Source organism: Equus asinus, chromosome 5 (assembly GCF_041296235.1).
Source record: "Equus asinus isolate D_3611 breed Donkey chromosome 5, EquAss-T2T_v2, whole genome shotgun sequence".
NCBI lineage: Eukaryota > Metazoa > Chordata > Mammalia > Perissodactyla > Equidae > Equus > Equus asinus.
Window position 1 is genome coordinate 33,785,915 of NC_091794.1, and position 20,725 is coordinate 33,806,639.

The following is a 20,725-nucleotide window of genomic DNA, read 5'->3' on the forward strand; positions in this document are numbered from 1 at the left end:
GGTCCTTTATACTTCCCATCTCACCGTTCCTTAACCAGTGCAGACAGGAATTGTGGTATAGAAAAAAGCATTCGTTTTCTACTCAAATGTGCCACTTTCTAATTGTATAGCTAACTCTTCAAGTCACTGTAACTCTTCAGTTCTCTCATCCATAAATTTAAGGGGTATGCCCTAATGATTCTGAAGGTGACTTCTATGTCTGACAGTTTCAACAGGCTAGTCTAGAGAAGCAGAGAGTACAGATTTATTTTTTTCCAATTTACATTGTTCAAATTTGTAGGAAACTGCTTCTTCCTCAATCAAGAAGCAAATCTTCCAGACACAGGAAGTTGATGGATAGACTCATATCCATAAAAAAATAAAAACTGAATCAAGAATTTATTTGCAGATGAAATGGTAAGGTAGAAAAGACTAAGGCGTCTTAAAGAAGGTAGTAAAATTGTTAAATTTAACAAGATCGTGAGATACAAGGTCAACATTCAAAAATCAATGATATTCCATATACTAATGGCAAACAAGGACAAACTGACATTTTTTAAAATACCATTTACAATAGCATCCAGAACATGAAATGCTTAGGGATAATTTAACAAAATATGTGTAAAACTACAATACATTGTTGAGAGAAATTAATGAAAACATAAAGAAAATGAGAGAGATATCATGTTCATGGATTGGAAGGGTCAATATTGTTAAGATAATGAGTTCTTTTTAAATTGAGCTATAGATTCAACAAAATCTCAATCAAAATCACAGTAGGCTACTGTGTGGAAATTTACAAGCTGATGCTAAAATTTATATGGAAATAGAAAGGACTTGGAATAATCAAAACATGTTTGAAGAAGAACAAAGACATAAAACTTACACTGCCTGATTTCAAGATCTTCTATGAAAGTCACTGGCTTAAAGATAGATATATAAATTAATGGAATAGAATAGAGTCCTAATAGACCCACATATATTTGATTGTTGTCAAGGTGTTTAGGTATTTCAACGAAAGAAAGGAGTCTTTTTATCAAATCATGCTGGGAAAAACTGGATATCCCAATGGGGGAAAAATGAACTTTGACCCTTATCTCACACAATACATAAAAATTAAATTGAAGTGAATTATACTCCTAAATATACTTGTAAAACATCTAAAAGAAAGCATAGAATAAAATTTTTGTGACTATGAGGAGGCAAAAATATGTAAGGAAACAGAAAGCATAAACCATAGAAGATCAAAGTGATAAATTGACCTTCATCAAAATTACAAATTCTGCTCTTCAGAAAACAACATTAAGAAAATGAAAAGTAAAGTCACAAACTAGGAAGAAATATTGGCAATGCATACATCTAAGGATTTATTCAGAATATATAATGTACTCTTACCCCTCTCAATAAAAAGAAACAATCCAATTAAAAAATGGGCCAAAAACTTGATGACACTTCCCAAAAGAAGAGATACAAATGGTCAATAGTGCAAGAACAGTAAGTGTTCCACATTGTTAGTCAAAAGGAAAATGTAAATATAAACCACAATCAGATACATCTATGCAGCAGGAAACTGGCTAAAACTAAGATTGACAACATCAAGTGTTGCCGAGATTGGAGAGCAACTGCACCTTTCATATACAGCTGAAGAAAATGTAAAATGGTACATTTATGAAAAAATTTTAGCGGTTTCCTATGAAGTTAAATAGCTACCACATGACCCAGCAATTCCTCTGCTAGGTATTTATCCAAGAAAAATGAAAATTATATCCATACAAAGACTGGTACATAAATGTTCATAGTAGATTTATTCATAATTCAAAACAGAAAAAAAAATAAATGCCCCAAAACAGGTGAATGGATAAACAAATTGTAGCATATCCATAGAATGGAACACTACTTAGCAATAAAAATGAATGAACTATTGAAACACACAACAACATAAATGAATCTTAAAAATTATAATGAGTAAAAGAAGCTCGGAGACAAGACTGCATACTATGTAATCCTATTTATACGGAATTCTAAAAATGGTACAAATAATCTATGTTAGAGCCTAGGGCTGAGGGTAAAGGGGATAGACTGCTACAGGGCATGAGGGATCTCTGTTGAGTATTTGGAATGTTCTCTATCTTGTTTGTGATGGTGGCTACACAGGTGCATACATTTCTGAATGATTCACTGCCTTCTGCATTTAAAATAGGCACATTTTACTGTTTGTAAATTAAACCTCAAAAAGTCAATTAAAGAATATAAATCAATAAATTCCACGGATGACTGGCAAATGAAGAAAGTAAAAAAGATTGTGTACATAACAGCACACACATACACACGAGTGTATCCCAGACAAATGATAGGGCAACAGTGAACATGAGAAATTATCTAGCTACTTTGGATACTGAGTTGCTAACGTGACAATGTTTGTGTTACTCAGGTTTCCTAAACTGATTTGGTGGAGTAGGTTTGGGTTTCAGCATTTTGCTAAACCTCTTAAGTTCCAAAGCAGAGCTTGCTCCTTATTTTAGTAGGATACAAGAAGTTTCCTCAAGCGTCATCATTAACAAGGATATATTATATACTGTTAGTTACTCTGGAAGAAACAGAGTTGTGCAGATACCATCTCTATCCTCTAAATCTTAGAGCCTAATATATGCTGGGGCGTGGCTTAGTGGAAGACAGGTACGTAAATGACTCTAGTACAGTCATGTGTCACTTGACAGAGATACAGTCTGAGAAATGTGTCAGTAGGTGATTTCATCGTTGTGTGAACATCATAGAGTGTACTTACACAAACCTAGATGGTATAGCCTACCACGTACCTAGGCTGTATGGTACTAATCTTATGGGACCACACTCATATGTGCTATCTGTTGTTGACTGAAACCTTGCTATAGGGTGCATGACTGTATAGTAAGAGTGAAAACTTCTACAAAAGAGGATGACACTGTGTACAACTTGATTTTAGAAAGAGGAGAAGGCTTCTCAAGAGAGAGTAACACTTTAGCTTGGTCTTAATGGGTCACATTAGATGTGCAAATATTTTATTTATTTGGAGGAGATCTGGGAAGGCATTCCAGGAAGAAGGAATCCATGAGAAAAGCTATAGAGATGAGAAGTAACTAGAAAATAACTTCTCGGCTGGCAGCCAGGATGCTTAAAGGGGGAGATAAAACTGGAAATCCAGTTAAAGTTTTAGCTCATTCCATAACTGGCTGGGAACTCCTGAAGGTTTTTAAAAAGGGCAATTAATGACAAGGGGAGAGCTGTATGGTAGAGAGATTACTGGTCGTATGTGTAAAATGAACGGGTGTGAAGAGAAACTAGACATGGAGATGCCCATTAAGGGGCTATTGCAATGGCTCAGGTGAGAAACGAGGACACCTAAACTAGGACAGTAGCATGGGGATTTAGACAAGAAAATAGATCTGAGATATTGTGAAGGTAAAAAGAAGGGGAACAAACCATACACAGATGATGGGGAAGAGGAAGTATAGCCCCATGGCCCCAAGACTGGGTGTCCAGCAGGAATTTAACGGGTGCTTCCCCTCCAACTGTTGATCTCATGACAGTGCACAATGACAGCCGGAGCCCACTTATGTATGTGCCTGTGATGTGGGCCATAGTGGAGCCATGTTCAGTGGTTGGTGATGCTGACATGGCTCTCCCACCACTCAAACACCAAAGCATGCCAACATCCATGGTTGATGAGGGAGAAAGCATGAGGACAATCTTCAGAAGACCTGACTTGGAATTGTGGCTCTCCCATGAACCTGACCTAGGTGAGCGACTCTCATTACTGAGCTTTTGAACTCTCATCAGTAAAAGAGAGACAAAAACCTCTATCTGTGCTTAACGCTCACGGATTTTATGAGCTCCACAAAGCACTCTAGAAACAGAAAAACTTCGTACAAAGGGGAATTACTAACATTACTGTCACTGGTCTTCTCAAGTAATTTCTTCCATTCTCATCTTTACACATACTCAGGTTTTAGCACCTGACCGGAGGCTACAACTGCATCCATCTCTCTCTCCACTCTAACCATCTCTTCTTTTTTGTTTCTCTGATTCTGAAATTGAGAGATATTTGGCACAAGGATTACCACAGATAGTTCTCTCCAAAATGCCACCAATTCTCTGCAGTACACCTAATAAATACACCCCTCTCTTTTCCACAATAAAAAATTTAAACATTTTGATATTACTTGAATGTTTGAAATGCTACTATGTCAACATTCTCAAATATTTTCTTAATCATAACAATTTACAGGTCTTGGGGACCCTTCAACACTGACTCCGGCAGTTCATTACTTTTACTCTCTTCTCTGACCCATTAAATATCCCCCAGATTCAAAAACTAAATGAAAAGCAGTGATCTGTTCTAACTTTGGATAAGAAAAGCTTTGTGTTAGATTTATTGAAAGGTATTTTGTTGATCTCCAAGGTCTCACCTTCCTGAAGGATTTTCCAAGGAAATTTTAATAACAGATGATTTTAAAATTTAACCTAACCCCTACACTAGGTGGGCCTCTACAGGTTTCTTGAGATCACAGCACCTGTGCTCTTCACACACTACAGAGCAAACACCTGTCTCTTCAATGGAACTGAGGCTGACATAGATTAGGTTCATGACAAAGACATGAGTGCTAAAACTGCCCTGCCATTGTGGACATGAGGGTGAGGACTGGCCTCCAGGTCCTGGCTCTGGGGCTTTCAAGCTAACTCACCTCATCTGAATATTGGAGAAAAGACATATCCCACCTCACAGGGATGGGAAGATAACACAAAAGACAAGAGTTCTGTGAACTGCACAGCAACTAGCAGATATTAGCTTTTATATAAATAGCAAAGAGGAAAGATTCTACTGTGTCTTTAAGTGGATTTCCAGTAAGAAGAGAACATTTCTCTCTTATAAAGACTTGCTTTTAACAATATGTTTCAAGGAACTCAGCTCAGATGGTACAGGAAACATATTATGGTCAATTAGCATGCAAATTCCCTGCTCAGCACATCATGGGAGACAAATACAATCACGAGCCCCCCATGATGTGGGAAAATGAAAGCAGCTCATCTCAAATATAGGGGAGATTCATTTGTTTCATTTTTTTAAAACTTTTTCCTTCATGGATTAAATGCCAAATTCCTTAGAACATCTCAATGTAACAAAAGATAATTGTTTTAAGGCACGAAGGTAAGTTTTCCATCAGTGACTAAAAGATTGGAAATATATGGAAGCCAGTGAAAAAGCTGAATAGTCCTCACTTGGCAATTACTCAGCCCTTGGAAATTTCCAAGCTCTTTGCAATCATTAATTAATTAGCAAGGATGACATTACACTTTACTGAGGCTAGAAACGTGACAGAAAGAGGTCGAGAGGCTTTCCTCAAGCTGAAAGAGGAATGTCAATGGCGGAACTGGGCTTAGAATTAGGAGCTCATTTCTCAAGCCAGTAGTCACATCATTAAGCCACGCAGAGTCAATATTGGGACAATAAGGTCCTCTGTGCACAGGTGCAGTTGAATACGGCATTGTTCTGCTCAAAGACCAACTGTGGAAGAGCCCACCCCTTCATCCACCAATGCCTCCACAACACACACACAATCTGTAGCTTCGTCAGCCTCTTTCCCCTTTCCCCAAACACAGACAGATGGCTAAATATCAACCTCTAACCACTCTCCTTAATATCTGCAGTGAAAAGTACATGATTTGATTTTCATTTTTAAAATGCACAATATGATGTTAAAACACATGACACTGTGGAGAAACAAATATTTCAAAATTTTAAAAAAATGACATGAAATTCACTGATATCCAGAATCCTTAAAAATATAATCGATCATCTTGGATAATTACTCTAATAAAAAGAAAGATAAAGTTTCATGCTTTCTGGTGAGTGGTTAATAAAAGTTCATTCATCACCCTGAGTAGGTTGGTGAAGACAGACCAAATGCTAGAGATGTGGCTGGACCTAACATCTTAGATCTAGGTCTTGCTAATTCTTTTTCCTGCACCACTAGATTGGTTCCAAATGTTGAAGAGAGACCATCCAGAGTGCCCAGTGACTTGATGGGAAAACAAGAAACACAAAGACTGTCTCAGTACTTCTCACCATATTATTCCCTCCACCTAGACGCTCGTTTGCACTGTCCCATGTCTGTTTCCCCAGGTGGGGTGACAGGATCCTTAAAACAACTCAGGGCCCATCTCTTTCCCTTAGGAACATCACTCAGCCATCCTGTCAGTCAGGCTGCTTTGGAAAGGGCAAAACTGCATACCTCTTTGAAGTTGCGTTGATGGCAATTATCCCAAACTAAACTTTTAATCTAATTTAAGTAGGGGAATTTGTTGTGGTTGTAGCAAAGTAAGAAAAAGTTGACTAACTCCATTTTTTCTGAACTGGTTGTTTTTGGGGCCAGGAGGGACTAATGAAAATATACTATAATGTTAACAAACGGCAAAACTGTCCAGCTTAGCTGTTTTGGAGACACTTTATTTAAAAACAAAACAAAACAAAACAAAAAAACCCTTAATAATATTTCTTTTCAGAAAGAGATTTTGGAAAGAAAGGCCTTCTAAGAGTAATGTTTTGAAAACACAACACTTTAACTTGGAATTTCTATGTTGGAAATGATCATGGCTAGCCCACTTTCACGTACTGGGCGTTCATAAGGTTGATGGATGCCTCCACCTACTCATGGGCCCCACTTGCTGGGAAGGGTTCTTTTCCTCTAAGGAACCAAAACTCATTTGGAGTACCATTAATAGAGCAGATGCTTTCATGTGAGAATAGTGGTTTAGTAAACACCTTATTCAGAGAGCAAGGACCTGACAAATTTTTGTTAAAATGCTGAAAATGTGAATGGATATGTCTGTAAATTGACAATTTCAAATGTGTAAAGGATTAAAAAAAGTGTATAGCCCAACCTTCTATCCAACCCATCTCCCCAAATTACCCCTCAACTTCTAGTTAATCAAGTGTTCCTCAATCTTTGATTTCTCACAGCTCTAACAAAAGGCAAGGAGGACTCAGTTCCAAACCAATGGCTGGAAACTAGTTTGGTTTCTCCATCTCACCCTTTGCAAGTAACTCTCCTTGGTTCTTCTTGTCATGGTAGGAGAAAAGATTATCATATTGGTTCTATTACTGTCATGGAAAATCTAAGTCATAAGTGAGTAGGTCTGTGTAGTATTATATCTTACCTATTCATAGGAAGTAACTGAATGTGTTGACTTCAAAGACATACATGCTTGCAATGAAATCAAACAACAAAAAAGATAACTCTCATAAAAGTGTTTTTTAAATTGCCTAATAATTTTAATGATTGCCCCTCCAGGTTAAAGCCTGGAGAATAAGATTCTTCCTGGAGGATCACTAATGTGGATAAACAAGGGGTAATAAACAAGTGCCATCATACTGTGGCCCCTTCACCAAAGAACTAGACAAGGTGCCTGTATTTTCTTAGGTCCCCTTGTTCATGTGTCTCCTGGGCCCTGGCCACTTGTTCTGCCCCAGCAGCCCCTGTGGTACCAACTTTGCTTGGGTTCTGACCACCTTCACACGAGCCGAACCTGACAGCAGCTCACCTCATGTTGCCCTGCACACCTCTCACCTCCAGATCTGTGGATTTCCTGTCCCTGCTGAGGCATGAGATGCTACAGATCTATTTAGCACCAAGTAAATACAATATCTAAGTGTGAGTAAGTTTCTGATCCACAGAGGGAAGCTTTGACCAATAGGAGACAAGAACTGGATAATACTTTATGTTCCCTTCCTCCCCCCGAACAAGACTGTCCTGAGCTGCTACGATTTACATAGTCTTTTGGAAGATGATCCTTCAAGATTGAACAATTAGTTGCACTTGATACTAAAGAGTGGACATATTGGTAACATAGCCCCAGATCCCCAAATAGGATCTCCCCCTTTTCCAGCTTCACTCATGTTTCCACGGGATTACACTTTCTATAAAATAAAAGTAGCACATATGCTTTTGCCTTAGCCTCTGATTTCTGGGGAACAGAGGCCAAGACAGGTGTCCCTTTATTTCTAACACTATGTTAATGAGTTTCTTACCTTTGCTTGCAGTGGTGGTGCAGAGGGGGCTGAAACAGGATCTGTAATATAGGTCTTCTTAGGACCAGCAACTGGATACATCCCAGCAGGGTTCTGGTTCCCTGTTCCAGAAGGAGTGTAGCCTTGTTCCCGCTTCCAGGTATTTGGGTGACCTTGTTGACCATAGGCAGGATCAGAGTCATTTTTGCCCCCATAGCCAGGCCCTGCTGGGGAATAGGCTTCATAATAGCGCCCTTGGTTAGGGGCATACCCATACCCAGGCTCAGGCTGAAGTCCTGGTGGTGGAATATATGTATAATCCATGCCTCCCCGGGTTGAAGGAGGTGGGCCCTGCCCAGAGATAGGAACTGGTTGAGTGTTATAGCCCTGGGGCCCTGGCCCTGGACCATAAAATTGTCCTGGTGAAGGGGCAGCCATGTAATGAGAACTGGGCTGGGCAGACTTCACTTGCACATTGAAGGTAGGCCTTGAAGGGGTGGATGCCGTAGTATAGGAGGCTGGGACTGGCTGAGGCTGGGGTTTTAGGGTTCCAATTGGAGCCACGGGGATGGGCCCAGCCTGGGGTGCAGGCTGTGGTTTCAATGTAGACTTTTTGGTTGCTGTTAGAGGAGGTTGGTTTGGTATGACCATTCTCTTATGTCCCGTGACAGGGGTGGAGACTGGAGGAGAGGCTGTTGAACTAGTAGAGCCCTAAGGTGGGAGAGAGAGAAAAAAAAGGCCAAAGATTACTGCCAATGAAAAATAAAAATACGTAAATGAACAAATATTAGTAAGTGCTATTATTATTTTTGTATTAACTTTGCAAAATACAAATAAGGCACGGTTCCTGCCCTCTAAGAGTTCACAGACTAACACAAAAATCAGTTCTGTTTCTGTGTACTAGCAATGAAAAACCAGAAAAGAAATTAAGGAAACAAACCAATTTACAATAACATCAAAAAGAAAAAAGAAATACTTAGGAATAAACTTAACCAAAAAAGTGAAAGACTTGTACACTGAAAATTATAAAAGTTTGCATAAATAAATTAAAGAAGACACAATAAATGGAAAGACAGCTCACATTCATGGGTTGGAAGACTTACTATTGTAAAGATGTTAACAGTACCCAGAGCAATCTACAGATTTAATGCAATCCCAATCAAAATCCCAATGGCACTTTTTTGCAAAAATAGAAAAATCTAGCCTAAAATTCATATGGAATCTCAAGAGACTCTAAATAGCCAAAACAATCTTGAAAAAGAAGAACAAAATTGCAGGACTCACATTGCAATTTCAAAACTTATTATAAAGCTACAATAATCAAAACGGTGTGGTAGTGGCATAAAGTCAGACACATTGAGCAATGGAACAGAACAGAGAACCGAGAAACAAAGCCTCATATCTGTGATCAACTGATTTTTGACAAGGGTGCCACAACCATTTGATGAGAAAAAGACAGTCTTTTCAACAAATGGTCCTAGGAAAATTGGATATCCACATGTTGAAGAATGAAGTTGAACCCTTACTTTATACCATATACAAAAAGTCATCCAAAATTTTAGCTCTAAATATAAGAGCTAAAACTATAACACTCTTAGAAGAAAACATAGTGGAAAAACTTCGTGACATTAGATTTGACAATGATTTTTTTCATATAACACCAAAATCACTAGCAATAAAAGAAAATAGATAAATTGAAAAATTCTATCTCAATCAAACTATCGAAAGACTTACTCACCATACTGCTAAAAGGAGGAACTAGAGAAAGAGAGCTGGAGGACTGAGTAGAAGGAACAAAAAAAGCCAAGTAGGGTGTTGAGAGAAACAAACACCGCTGGCAAAACCAAAGAGAGCTAAGTTTTAGATCAAAGATTCCCATCAGAGAGTGATTTACCAGTGATAACTCAAATGCAGCCTCTTCCTCCTTTTATAGCTTCCTGATTTCTGTTCCATTCATTCCTTCAACTCAGAAATACTTACTGAAAGTCTTAACAAAGTCCTGAGGACACAAAGATGTAAAGACCTTGCTGCCAAACTACGAGGCCTTGGTTAGGCTGGAGATAAGTAAAGGCTTAGGGAAGGCTTGGTGATTTAAATGTTCATCCTCAGGCATTAGTCTATTAGGGATCTGCAAACATACCAGTAACAGAATGTTTTAATTTTGCTCTGTGTTACTATGATTATATTTGTTGATACAACAAATGAATGACTACACTCTAATTTTGCTGTTTATTGATTTCCAAGCAAATACTAGTATGTATAGGAAGAAAGGATGCAAGACTTTATATTACTCTAGTCTCATTTATCTACAGCAAGCCACTATAGATGTATACCTGCGGGACGGATGCTGCTGACTGCTTCCTTGTACCCACTCCCCTTCTTCATTACTCAAAGAACTTCAATTTTGTTCAGGCCAGCAATGCACTCACTTAAAATACTTCCCTAGACTACTTTGTAGGTAGGACTTGCCAGGTGACACTGTTCTGGCCAAGGAGATGTCCACTTAGCATTTCTGGGAAAAGCAGGGCTCTCCTGACACAAGCATCATCCATTCCTACTTTGTCTTTTTCTTCTTTTCTGCCTGGAATGTGGACGGGGGGCTGTAGACAGTGTGTAGCCATCTTGCCCCCACTGAAATATACAAGTCTACTGATTTAAATATATAGCTTTCTAACAGTGATCTAGGTTGATCCAGAGATTAAGATTACAACATTGCCAGGGACATTTGGTTCACATACAGTGGTTCTCAGTTAGAGAGGAAACCAACTACTGACCAGGGGAGTTTGGAAATGAGTACGGATATTTTTTATTGTCAAAGTGACTAGGGGATGCTATTATCATTGAATAGGTAGGGGGCAAAACACATGATTATCAAATCCAAGATGGCACTGATACACTCTTGGGAGACACTGATACACTCTTGGGTCACATTTCTTCTGTCAACCTGATTGTGAAGTTCCCAGCTGTCAGCCTAGGAGGTCACTGGTCCTCTAGGATCAGTAGGATCCTACTACTGGATCTCTCCTCTACAATACTCTCTCCTTCCTGGTTCAAAAACCTACTCTCTCCCCTGGTTCCCTGGAGCCTAGAGCTCTGACCCTGCTAGCCTCAGATTATCTCTCAGTCCCTTACGGCTTCTCTGTGCCCAAATGAGCCTGTTTACACAACGCATTTATAAATCAGCTTCTTGGGAGGAAATGGTTTCAGGGTGCTATCATTTTTGTTGGGATCCTGACTATTACAGCTACTTTTTTCACATATCATTTGTTTCAACTGTAGTCTCCTAGGGATTTTGTAATTCTAGATTTAGTTCTCGGTTAAGTTACAGGAGGCTGTTGAACACAGTTATCTATTTTTCCTTTTTGATACTAGCCTTTCAGGGGGCAAACCTACCATTTACTTCTGTGATTTAAGCAACCTGAAGATTCTTGTCTTGGTGTAATAGGCTCTCCTTTCAGCATGAAGGTGGTCCCAATAGCACCCACTAGAAAGAAACGTTTCCTCATTAAGCAACTTATTAAAATATATATCCTGAAGAAATCCCTAAATAAATATTCAGTTAAGACCCTGACATTCTGTAGTAGAGAGCATGGAAGAGTCAGCCCAAACTTAGAAAAAAATGTAAGGTCAGATTTCTCTAGCCAACCATGTCAGTCTTCAACAATGTCAGCACGGATGAATTGAATACAAGAAGAAATAAAGCTTTGCATTTCCTTGATGACTCAAGATCAGCAGAAACCCAGAGTTCCTATTTTGAACACTTTACAAACCCAACTATAAATGGAGACAGTGACTGGGCAACTGGGCTAATGACAGGCAGACTCTGTGCAGCTGCAAAGAATTCTGCCCCCAAAACAGATACTTGAAAAGTCACATGTTTTGAAAATGAAAACTAATCACATTCATAGAGCAAACCAAAAAGAATTAATAGAGAACTGACTCCTTAGAAGCAACTCTTTTCAACAAATTTCTCTATTTCTCTTTCTTGGAGAATGAACACACACGTACACTTCAAACATTCTTAAAGTCTTTGAAGAAAGGCATGAGGGCACGATTTGAGAAGCCATCGCTTTCTTCTAGGAAACATCTCACTAGTAGAGCTCTCTTCGGGGGATGCGAGGGTTCTCATAACTTTATTAAGAATTCTGCTGTGTATGTGCCTGCAAGTTTCTGACTATGTGTGTGAAAATAGCACAGTTAGCTATATTTTTTCCTCTTCAATTTTACATCCTCTACCTCATTGGAGGTGGAAGGGGTAAAGAACAGAACCCATTTTAAAGCATATTTATTTATGTTCTTCATGGTTAAAGAAAGCTATGGCAACACTTTCCTGGCCCACATATTCAACTAAATACATAGTGAATCTTTTCTACTTACAGGATTAGTTGGTGCTTCCAAGTATTTATTTTTGGCATTTCATTTCTTTTTGTTTTTGCAGGAATCCTTGAAGTTTTATCATGATTTAACATTTTCATTTTGAAAATCAAGCACATTTAAAAATTACACTCATACAGATATATAAATATATCTTTTTTTTCTGAGACTTAAATCTCTGTAGCAGTCTTTTTATGTGGTTATTTTTCCATTAGTTATTTTCTAAGCACCTTCAACGTGTAAAGCTCTGTGAGGTTAATGGATGATGTATCCTGGGATGAACAGTGCGTGTCTCTTGTGTCCCAGGGGTTTATGGTCTGGTAGAGGGCCTAATACATAATCAATAACTGTTGAATGGGGGTCTCCATCACCAGGCAGAATTGGCTGTGGCCATGAGACAAGAACAGATAAGGGGCGAGAGCTCCTCTTGTACTCATCTTTGGGAGCAGGCCCTCAACTTTCTTTTGCCCAAGTCAGGATAACACCTTTCAGGCCTCTCTCTCTCCCTTTCCCCTGCCTATCTATTCCCTGAACACACCCGCACGTATAAACACACACACACACACACACACACACACACTCCTAACTTAATCTACTACTATATCTTTTTTATAATCCTGATTATTTCTCACATCCCGGTCTCACTTTCTCTTCCCTAGTTTTGGTCTGCATCATCACTTCCCCAAGCTATTTATTGCCATCATCTAACCTCACTTCCCTCTCCTCTCTCCTCCTCAATATGGTCAACAGTGATCTCTCTAACATGGACATCTGACCCTGGCTCTTTGCTGATCCAAATCGCCAATGACTCTGCCTTGTATTGAACTCTTTTTATTATGCTGCTCTCTCTTTCTGTGTGTTTCTTTAAAATATACCTTACAAAGTCGTTCCAATCTAGTCCTTGCCTTCCTGCCTAGCCCCCTCCTTTTCTCCTCCGTCACACACAGCATACACTCCAATAATATGAAGTTTATGTAGGGACTGGAATAGACCATACACTTATATCTGTCAGGTAGAACCCCCTTCTACAATCTCTGATCCATTCTATCTGACTCTCTACCATGTTTCCCCCTGTTGCTCAAACATAGCCACTTCTGCCTTGCAATCGTCTGCATATTCTTCAAGTCTCAGATCAAATGATGCCTCTTCTGCAATGTCTTTCTTCACTGCCTTAGAAGAACCTAGAGGTTCTTTTTATGGTCCTTCAGTCATACTCCTAATTGAGTTTGGACATATCTCCATTAAAACAATTACCTTACAATGTTTTAATAATTGACTTGCATGTTTTATGTCTTGGGAAGAAGTCAGACTGTAAACTACAGAAAAATCAAATTATCATGGTCTTAAACAGAAAGAGATTTGTTTTTTGTCATAGACAATCCAGGGATAGGCAGCTAAGAACTAGTATGTCTGCTCAACAGTGAGAGAAGGGACTGAGGATCTTTCCAGCTTTCTGCTAGAAGTACTTTTCTAATCTTTGTATAAAATTGTTACTGATGACATTGGTCAACATATTGCCCAAAGGCCCCAGAATAATGATCTTCTTTATCGGACATAGGACCTCCTTTCTTCTTCCTATTAACTCTCTCTAGAACCACACCCACAACTTGAGATACCTTTTACGTTATGAAGACTCTCTTGAATTTCTAGTCCTAGAATTCATTTGTACTCTGAATGCCAGCCCCAGGTATCGAATTGTCTATTTCATGTGTCTACTCAGATGTTTCATATGCTCTTCAGGCTCAGCACGTTAAAAACTGCTTCATCATTTTCCTTGAATCTGCTTCTCATGCTTTTTGTATGGTTTTATCACCCACCCAGGTGGATGCTCAAAAGAGAACACTAGGAGTCCTTCTTGAGCCCCTCCATCACATCCCATTCGTGTACTAAATCCTGTTGATCTTATTCCCTAAATAGGGAATTCTATAACTCTCAAATATATCCACATTTCACCATTTACTCTGTCGTAACTCTATTCCAAGATGCCACCACCTCTCAGCAAGAATTCTCCAACAGAATCCAAACTGGTCTCCCAGTGTCTACTCTTGTTCCCCTTCAATGAATCATTCTGTAGACAGAGTGATTTCTCTCAAGTGCAGATCTAATCACATAATTTTTCTGCTTAAAAGTCTTCAATAGCTTAGGGGAATGATTTGGATACAATGTATCTCTTCTGCTTCTCCTTGAGAGTTACACGTTCTATGACTCTCTGACATTGACTTACTTTCATATCCAGTGTGCCAGACTCTCTCCCATCTCAGGGATTATACTCATGTGCTTCCTCACCTCTCTCTGAATTCTATGTCTAGCTAATTCCTAAGAACTCTGTAAGTCTCAATCTGAGTGTCAGGTTCCTCAGTGAAACTTTGCCCAAATCCTCTGGAATCCTCACAGTGAGCACTCTTTACTCTTCTCCTTCTACACACATCACACTTGCATATATCTGTTTTCATAGGGTTAGAGACTGTCCCTTTCATTTGCTGTTGCTTTCCCGTGCCTTTTTCATATCGTAGCGCATAGCAGACATTTAGCAAATATTTGAATGAATGAATAATGGTCTTCCAAGAAAAATACATTTTTCTTGTCAGATTATAACCAAACGTACAAAATCGAGCTATCTCATTTCTCTTATTACATGACAATCAAGAAACTCTGCGATATATTTAAAGCAGGCTTAATTACAGTAATCTCATTAGTCTCCCTCTTCCTCTAAATAGTTTAATGATTTTACTTTTTGAATTGATTAATACTACTATCTAATACAAAGAAGCATTTGAGCTGCTTATTTTCATTTTAATGATCATATTGTATATGTTAAGATCTACTTCATGCTGGCTCGAGTCTCTTACAGAAATAGTCAAGGGATAAATTTTAAATAAACTTACCATGAAAGGAAAGATACTAATGCATTTTAAAATAATCTTTAACAACATGTACTGAAACAAAATACATTTTGAATCAACTATATCCCAAACCCTAGTAATATTTAGTTGATTTAGCTATAACAATACAATGACTAGTAATGTAAAAATTAATCTAAGGAATGTAGAGTGAGTTTGCCAAAATATCAAGCAGAATTTTGTTACTAACGCATATTTAATGTGGATAATCTAAAGAATGCATTATCCTTCCTATATTAAAAACAAGATAAAACACACAGATTACCAGCTTTCCCATTCTATCTTCATTTACTGTTAGACTTTGGGAAGAGGATGGTTCTCTCTTTTTGGACTAAATTATAGTTGTTATGGTGAGTACGCATTTACCGCAGTCTTGCCTAGTCTCAATTACTGCACTTCATCCAAATAAATTTTTCTACAGCCACATTGAGGAATAGCACTCTGCATTTTTATTCACAAATAATATCCCGATATCTAGACATTTAATTAACCCAAATTATTTATTCCTTAAAAATTTATTGAAATTCTGTTGTATGTCAGGCACCAAGCTAGCTGCTAAAGCCACAACAAAACAAAGGGAATCAGAGTCACTGTACTCACAGAATTCTTAGCTAATTCAATTTTTTGGACAAAATTTAGTGTGACGAGCACAAATGATTTCTGCTTAGAAAGGAAACATTGAAGGTAACAGAAGGAGAAAGTATATAAAAACTAAGGCCCTACATATAAACGGCAATATGAAACTCAATGTCCCTTCATCACATTCTGATTTCAGCTATTATAATGACATTGAGAAATACTTATGATGTTAAACGAAAATGTAAATGTTAAATGAAAAACACAGAATGTGAAATCAAGTACATGTGCAACACAACTGAAGCTACATAGAATCATATTTCCATGTGGACAAAGAATAGACAAACTGTGGAAAGGGAGATGGTTGATTTGTTAGAAAGGATTATTGGTATTTCAACTTCAGTTTCACTCTCATGACAATGGTTTAAAGTTATTTGAATAAGACCTGATGAACAGTTTTTCCCTTGCAGTTACCTACTTTGTCTGTAAATCCTTCCTGGCAGGAAAAACAAACTAAAATACTATCGGTATCGAAAAAATGTATAATAATAGAAAACATTCATGTAGGATTTACTTTGTGTAAACATTATGTGGTGAATACAGTTTGTACTTAATCCTCAAAAGCAACCTTGAGACAGAAACTATTATTATCCCTATTTTCCAGATGAAGATACTGAAGCACAGAGGAACTAAGTAATTGCCTAAGGTTACACAGCTAGCAGGTGGAAGATCCAGGATTCAAACCCAGGTAGCCTGGGCCCATAATTTGGGGTTTTAAAAACCATCCTACCTCTCTCAGGTAAAGAAACAGTAAAGTGGACTCATGGAAAAAAAACAAAAAACAAAAAACAAGAAGCCTCCTCAGTCTATCTATAGTTTTCCTATTTTTAAGAGACATGCAATCAAGATGTGGATACAGAAAAATACCTCTCTCCTAGAAGAAAAATAATGGAGTAAATGGGACAAGAGACAGTAAAAGATACTCACTGTCTGTATCTGGGAAACAAAGAGTGACGTGGACTGTGTAAAACTAAAGAGTTCATACTCTGTCTAAAGGCAGCTGCTATACTGTGCCAGCTGATTACCGCTGTGTGAAATATGGACCCAATGTTCCTCTTCTGACTTTAAAGTTTTGCTTACTTTTTTTGCAAATGCTGGGAAGCCAAACAAAGAATTTCCGTAGGCCAAATGTAATGCATGAGGTGCATTTTGCAACTGCCGTTCTAAGTTAAGGACGCTAGCAAAGATAAATATAACCAGGGAGGATGATCAATTCTATTGAAGTGTCTTGCACTAGAACTGAGGGGGAAAAATTGCAGTTTTGCCACTGTTTAGAGTGGAGTGACACTGAAAAAGTCACATTACTTCTCTAGATTGACTCCTCATCTGAATAATGAAGACGACATCGGAATACTGTTATTTTCTCCTTCTCCATTTTAAATGAGTAGTCTATCTTTTTCTTCAAATAAAAGTCTCTCTGTAATCCAGATAAAAGATGAGCTTCACTGGATGAGGCACAGGGTTGAGGGGAGCCTGTCCACATGTTTCCTGTTCTTTTAATATTACTCCTCTATTAAAGAAGACATAATGACATTCAAAATCCAGTGATTCCAAGAGGAAATTCTGAATATTTCCAATGAGTTTTAATGGCCAAGTAGGTCCTTAGTAAATAAAGGCTTGATGGATGAATGGATAGACTTGGTTTCTGAGTTTGTACAACGAGATACAACTCAAACACAGCTTACCTATTTCAGTTAAAATGCCATGCATTCCTTATTTGCTATTTGTTTTTTGTTCAATAAAAAAATTACTTCATCCTTTTCTCCAAGCCCTTAATATACATAGCCAGAAGGATTTATTCTCAAGCTTATAACACTGGTTATTTTAAGGAAGTGATTTTTGGGTGTTCTATATATTTTTCCTATTTTCCAAAGTTTCTAACTATTATTTTAATCAGTGGAAGATTTATATATCTATATATACTTTTTTAATAATGTATTACATATATAAATTACTTTAATAGTCAACACATACCAAAAAAATAATACTGTAGTATCCCAACTTGTGTGTGTGTATACACAGAAAAAAAGGAATAGAGTAAAAAATTTTAAATGGCTTAAACATATTTGCAAAAGGTTAAAATTGTATCAGCTGATGCAATCAATAGAAATTTTAATTTTCATCCCCATATTTTTCTGTATTTTCCACATTAAAGAAAAAAGTTACCTCATAAATGATAGCTGAAAAGTGGTAAATGGTTAAAATGATCTCAAAAATTACTTTTGAAATTAAAATCACAGGGTTTTAATTGGTGCCACTGAGTTCAAAACATCATTGCCAATACAGGGACACTACTAATACACTAATTTTCAGTCACTGATGGACACTTAAATCACACACACACACACACACACACACCCCCCCCTTACAAGTCCCCCAGAGTCTTGTCGGAGAGATGCAGACATAAATGACTTACTTCCGTGCATTGCATCAGCACTTGTTCATTTCACAGCGCAGCACTCTGTGAACATGTACTCCAGGTAGCAAGGGGCTATTCTTAATAGTGTCAGAGGGAGAGACAGCAAAATCGGTATGGTCTGGTGTGCACTCCGGAGTTTTTGTCTTAGAAGCTGTTCCATTTAATTAATTCTCGCAACACTTCAGAATGGTTATAAGATACTTTGAAGACAAAAAGCTCTCCCTGGACTACTGAAGACACCAATGTCAGTATGTCAGCTTGTTTTTCCTCAAACAAAATCAAGTCATTTGGGAGCACCAAGATGCTACCTTGAAGGTCCTCATTTCTTAATCCCTAACGATTAAACAGAGAAACAAAGATCCAGGTGAGACCCTGCACTCACCTGTTCATAAAACTATCATGTCATCAAATAAAACCAAGAAAGCCAGCATTTGAAGGAGTGTTTCCCCCCATCAAATAACTGTCCAACAAGATGGTAAGTCATCCGTTTTGAACCTGAGAGGTCTCCAAGGCTCCTATTTATATAAATACCTATATAATACAGTACACTTAGTCTCTAGTATGCATGTGGCTGGTACTGGATAAAATGTCATTGTGATGAGGGTTAAGTCAATCTGAGTGTGTTCTATAATCTAGGAATGTAGTGAGAGAAGAGTCTATTTTCACAGCAAACAACCTCATACACTGAATCATCATCTCAAGGGCCTATGTACTTTCCTTCAATCAGGCTGGTGGTTTAGTGAAAACCATTGGGAGTTGAACCAATTAGCCAAGAAATAATAAAACACAATCTTGGTGAGAATATGATAGCACAGGTGTAGTTTTACATGACTGGTAGTACTGGAAGTTGGAATAATAATTTTTGTGGGTAAACTGGCAATGAAGAGCCATTAAAATGCCTGTAACTTATGCTTTCTTGTTTACTTTTTAAAAATTAGAGGATGGTTGGGGAAATCATGGTACAGTGATCTGATGGAATGTCATGCAGCTGGTAAGCAAGGGAACATGTATTCAAAACAACAGTCTATAAAGAAAAGCAAAATGAGTGCATATGTATACTGACAAAAATTTTTAAACCAGTAATATTTTAAGGTTAGTAGTTATCTCAAAGACTTAGAGCAATGTGATTGAATGTTATAAATATGGCCATCCTATTTTTTCTTCCCTTGGTACTGTAAAGATTGTTGATTCTATCTATCTCCTAATTACCTCCAATCTTTCCAGTTCCCAACGTCAACTTATTGATACCCTAGTTCAGTCCACTATCCTTGATGCCCTAAAGTTTACTGCATTATATATATATTTCATACATATACACTTATGATTATATATATATATATATATATCTCTTTTAAAAACTGGCCTCTTATTGACCTCTAGTACAAGCTTTATGCTGCACCCAGAATATTTCTAAAACCCATTCAGATCATTGCTTTTTGTTGTTAAAATCTCCCGAAGGTTCTCATTGCTCTTAGGATGAAGTCCAATTCTTTCCCGATAGAGCCACTGCTTTGCTTTGTAGCCTCCTCTCTACCTCTCTCTCCCTGGAAGCCTATACTCCAGCCACCCTGTGGTCGCCCGACTTGAACACTTTCCAACCTGCTCCAACTTCCCAATCTCTAAGTAGTGTTCATCCTTCAGTTTCAAATGAAAGACACTTCTTCTGGAGAGCCAGTCTTGAGTCTTCAAGTCTAAGTAAAGTGTCCATCACGGGTGTCTCTCTAACAGACTGTACTTCCCTTATGACAACCCTTGTCCAATGTTTTGTAATTCTTTCATTAACATTCTCTTCCCCTCTAAGCTTCACATGGGCGAAGACTTTGTCTTTCTCATCCAACATTCCATCCCCAAGGACTAGCAAACGTATACTCCACACATATTTATTCAATGAATGAAAGTTATTTCAATAAAGCATTATTGGCAAATGCTATGAGACATGGTTAATAAAATAAAAGAATAATCACAGTAGTTGGCTAAATTATAACTGCTCCACACTCTTCTCCTTTCCCCATCAGTTTTGTTCAGCTAAACCCTTAGTTATCCATCTAAGAAGCATTTAAGTATGATAGAGGGTTCTGTAATTCAATCTAATTTTAAAAAAATATTCTGAGTTAGTTTATGCATTTTAGGTTTCTTAGCTGTAGGTAACAGGAAATGTGGTGAGGAGCATGGTTCAGTAGTTTTGGTTACAACCAACTACTGTAATAGGCCAACCATTCCAGTCTATCACTGCTACTCAGAAGCCATTAAAAGACAAAAAGATGACTAAAAGAGTGGGATTCCTTCTCTCAGGAAACCCCCAAGTCCTAGGGGGATTCTCATTGCTGAAATTTGCGTGTCAGTGGTAAAAGTTAAAATGTGACACGTTTGACA

The 20,725-nt window shown here is 37.9% G+C and overlaps 1 protein-coding gene across 22 annotated transcripts in view; it reads right to left on the bottom strand.

Moving 5' to 3' along the window:
• Positions 1-20,725, bottom strand: part of LPP (LIM domain containing preferred translocation partner in lipoma) — a 655,109-nt gene that overhangs the window by 241,095 nt on the left and 393,289 nt on the right. For 21 of the 22 annotated variants that reach the window (XM_070509219.1, XM_070509220.1, XM_044771277.2 and 18 more), the window contains one exon: positions 8,045-8,734. In XM_070509219.1, coding sequence (XP_070365320.1) covers positions 8,045-8,734 — 690 coding nt within the window. Of the gene's footprint in view, positions 1-8,044; positions 8,735-11,416; positions 11,508-20,725 lie in introns of those variants that run through there. The other variant, XM_044771281.2, reaches the window with a different exon arrangement.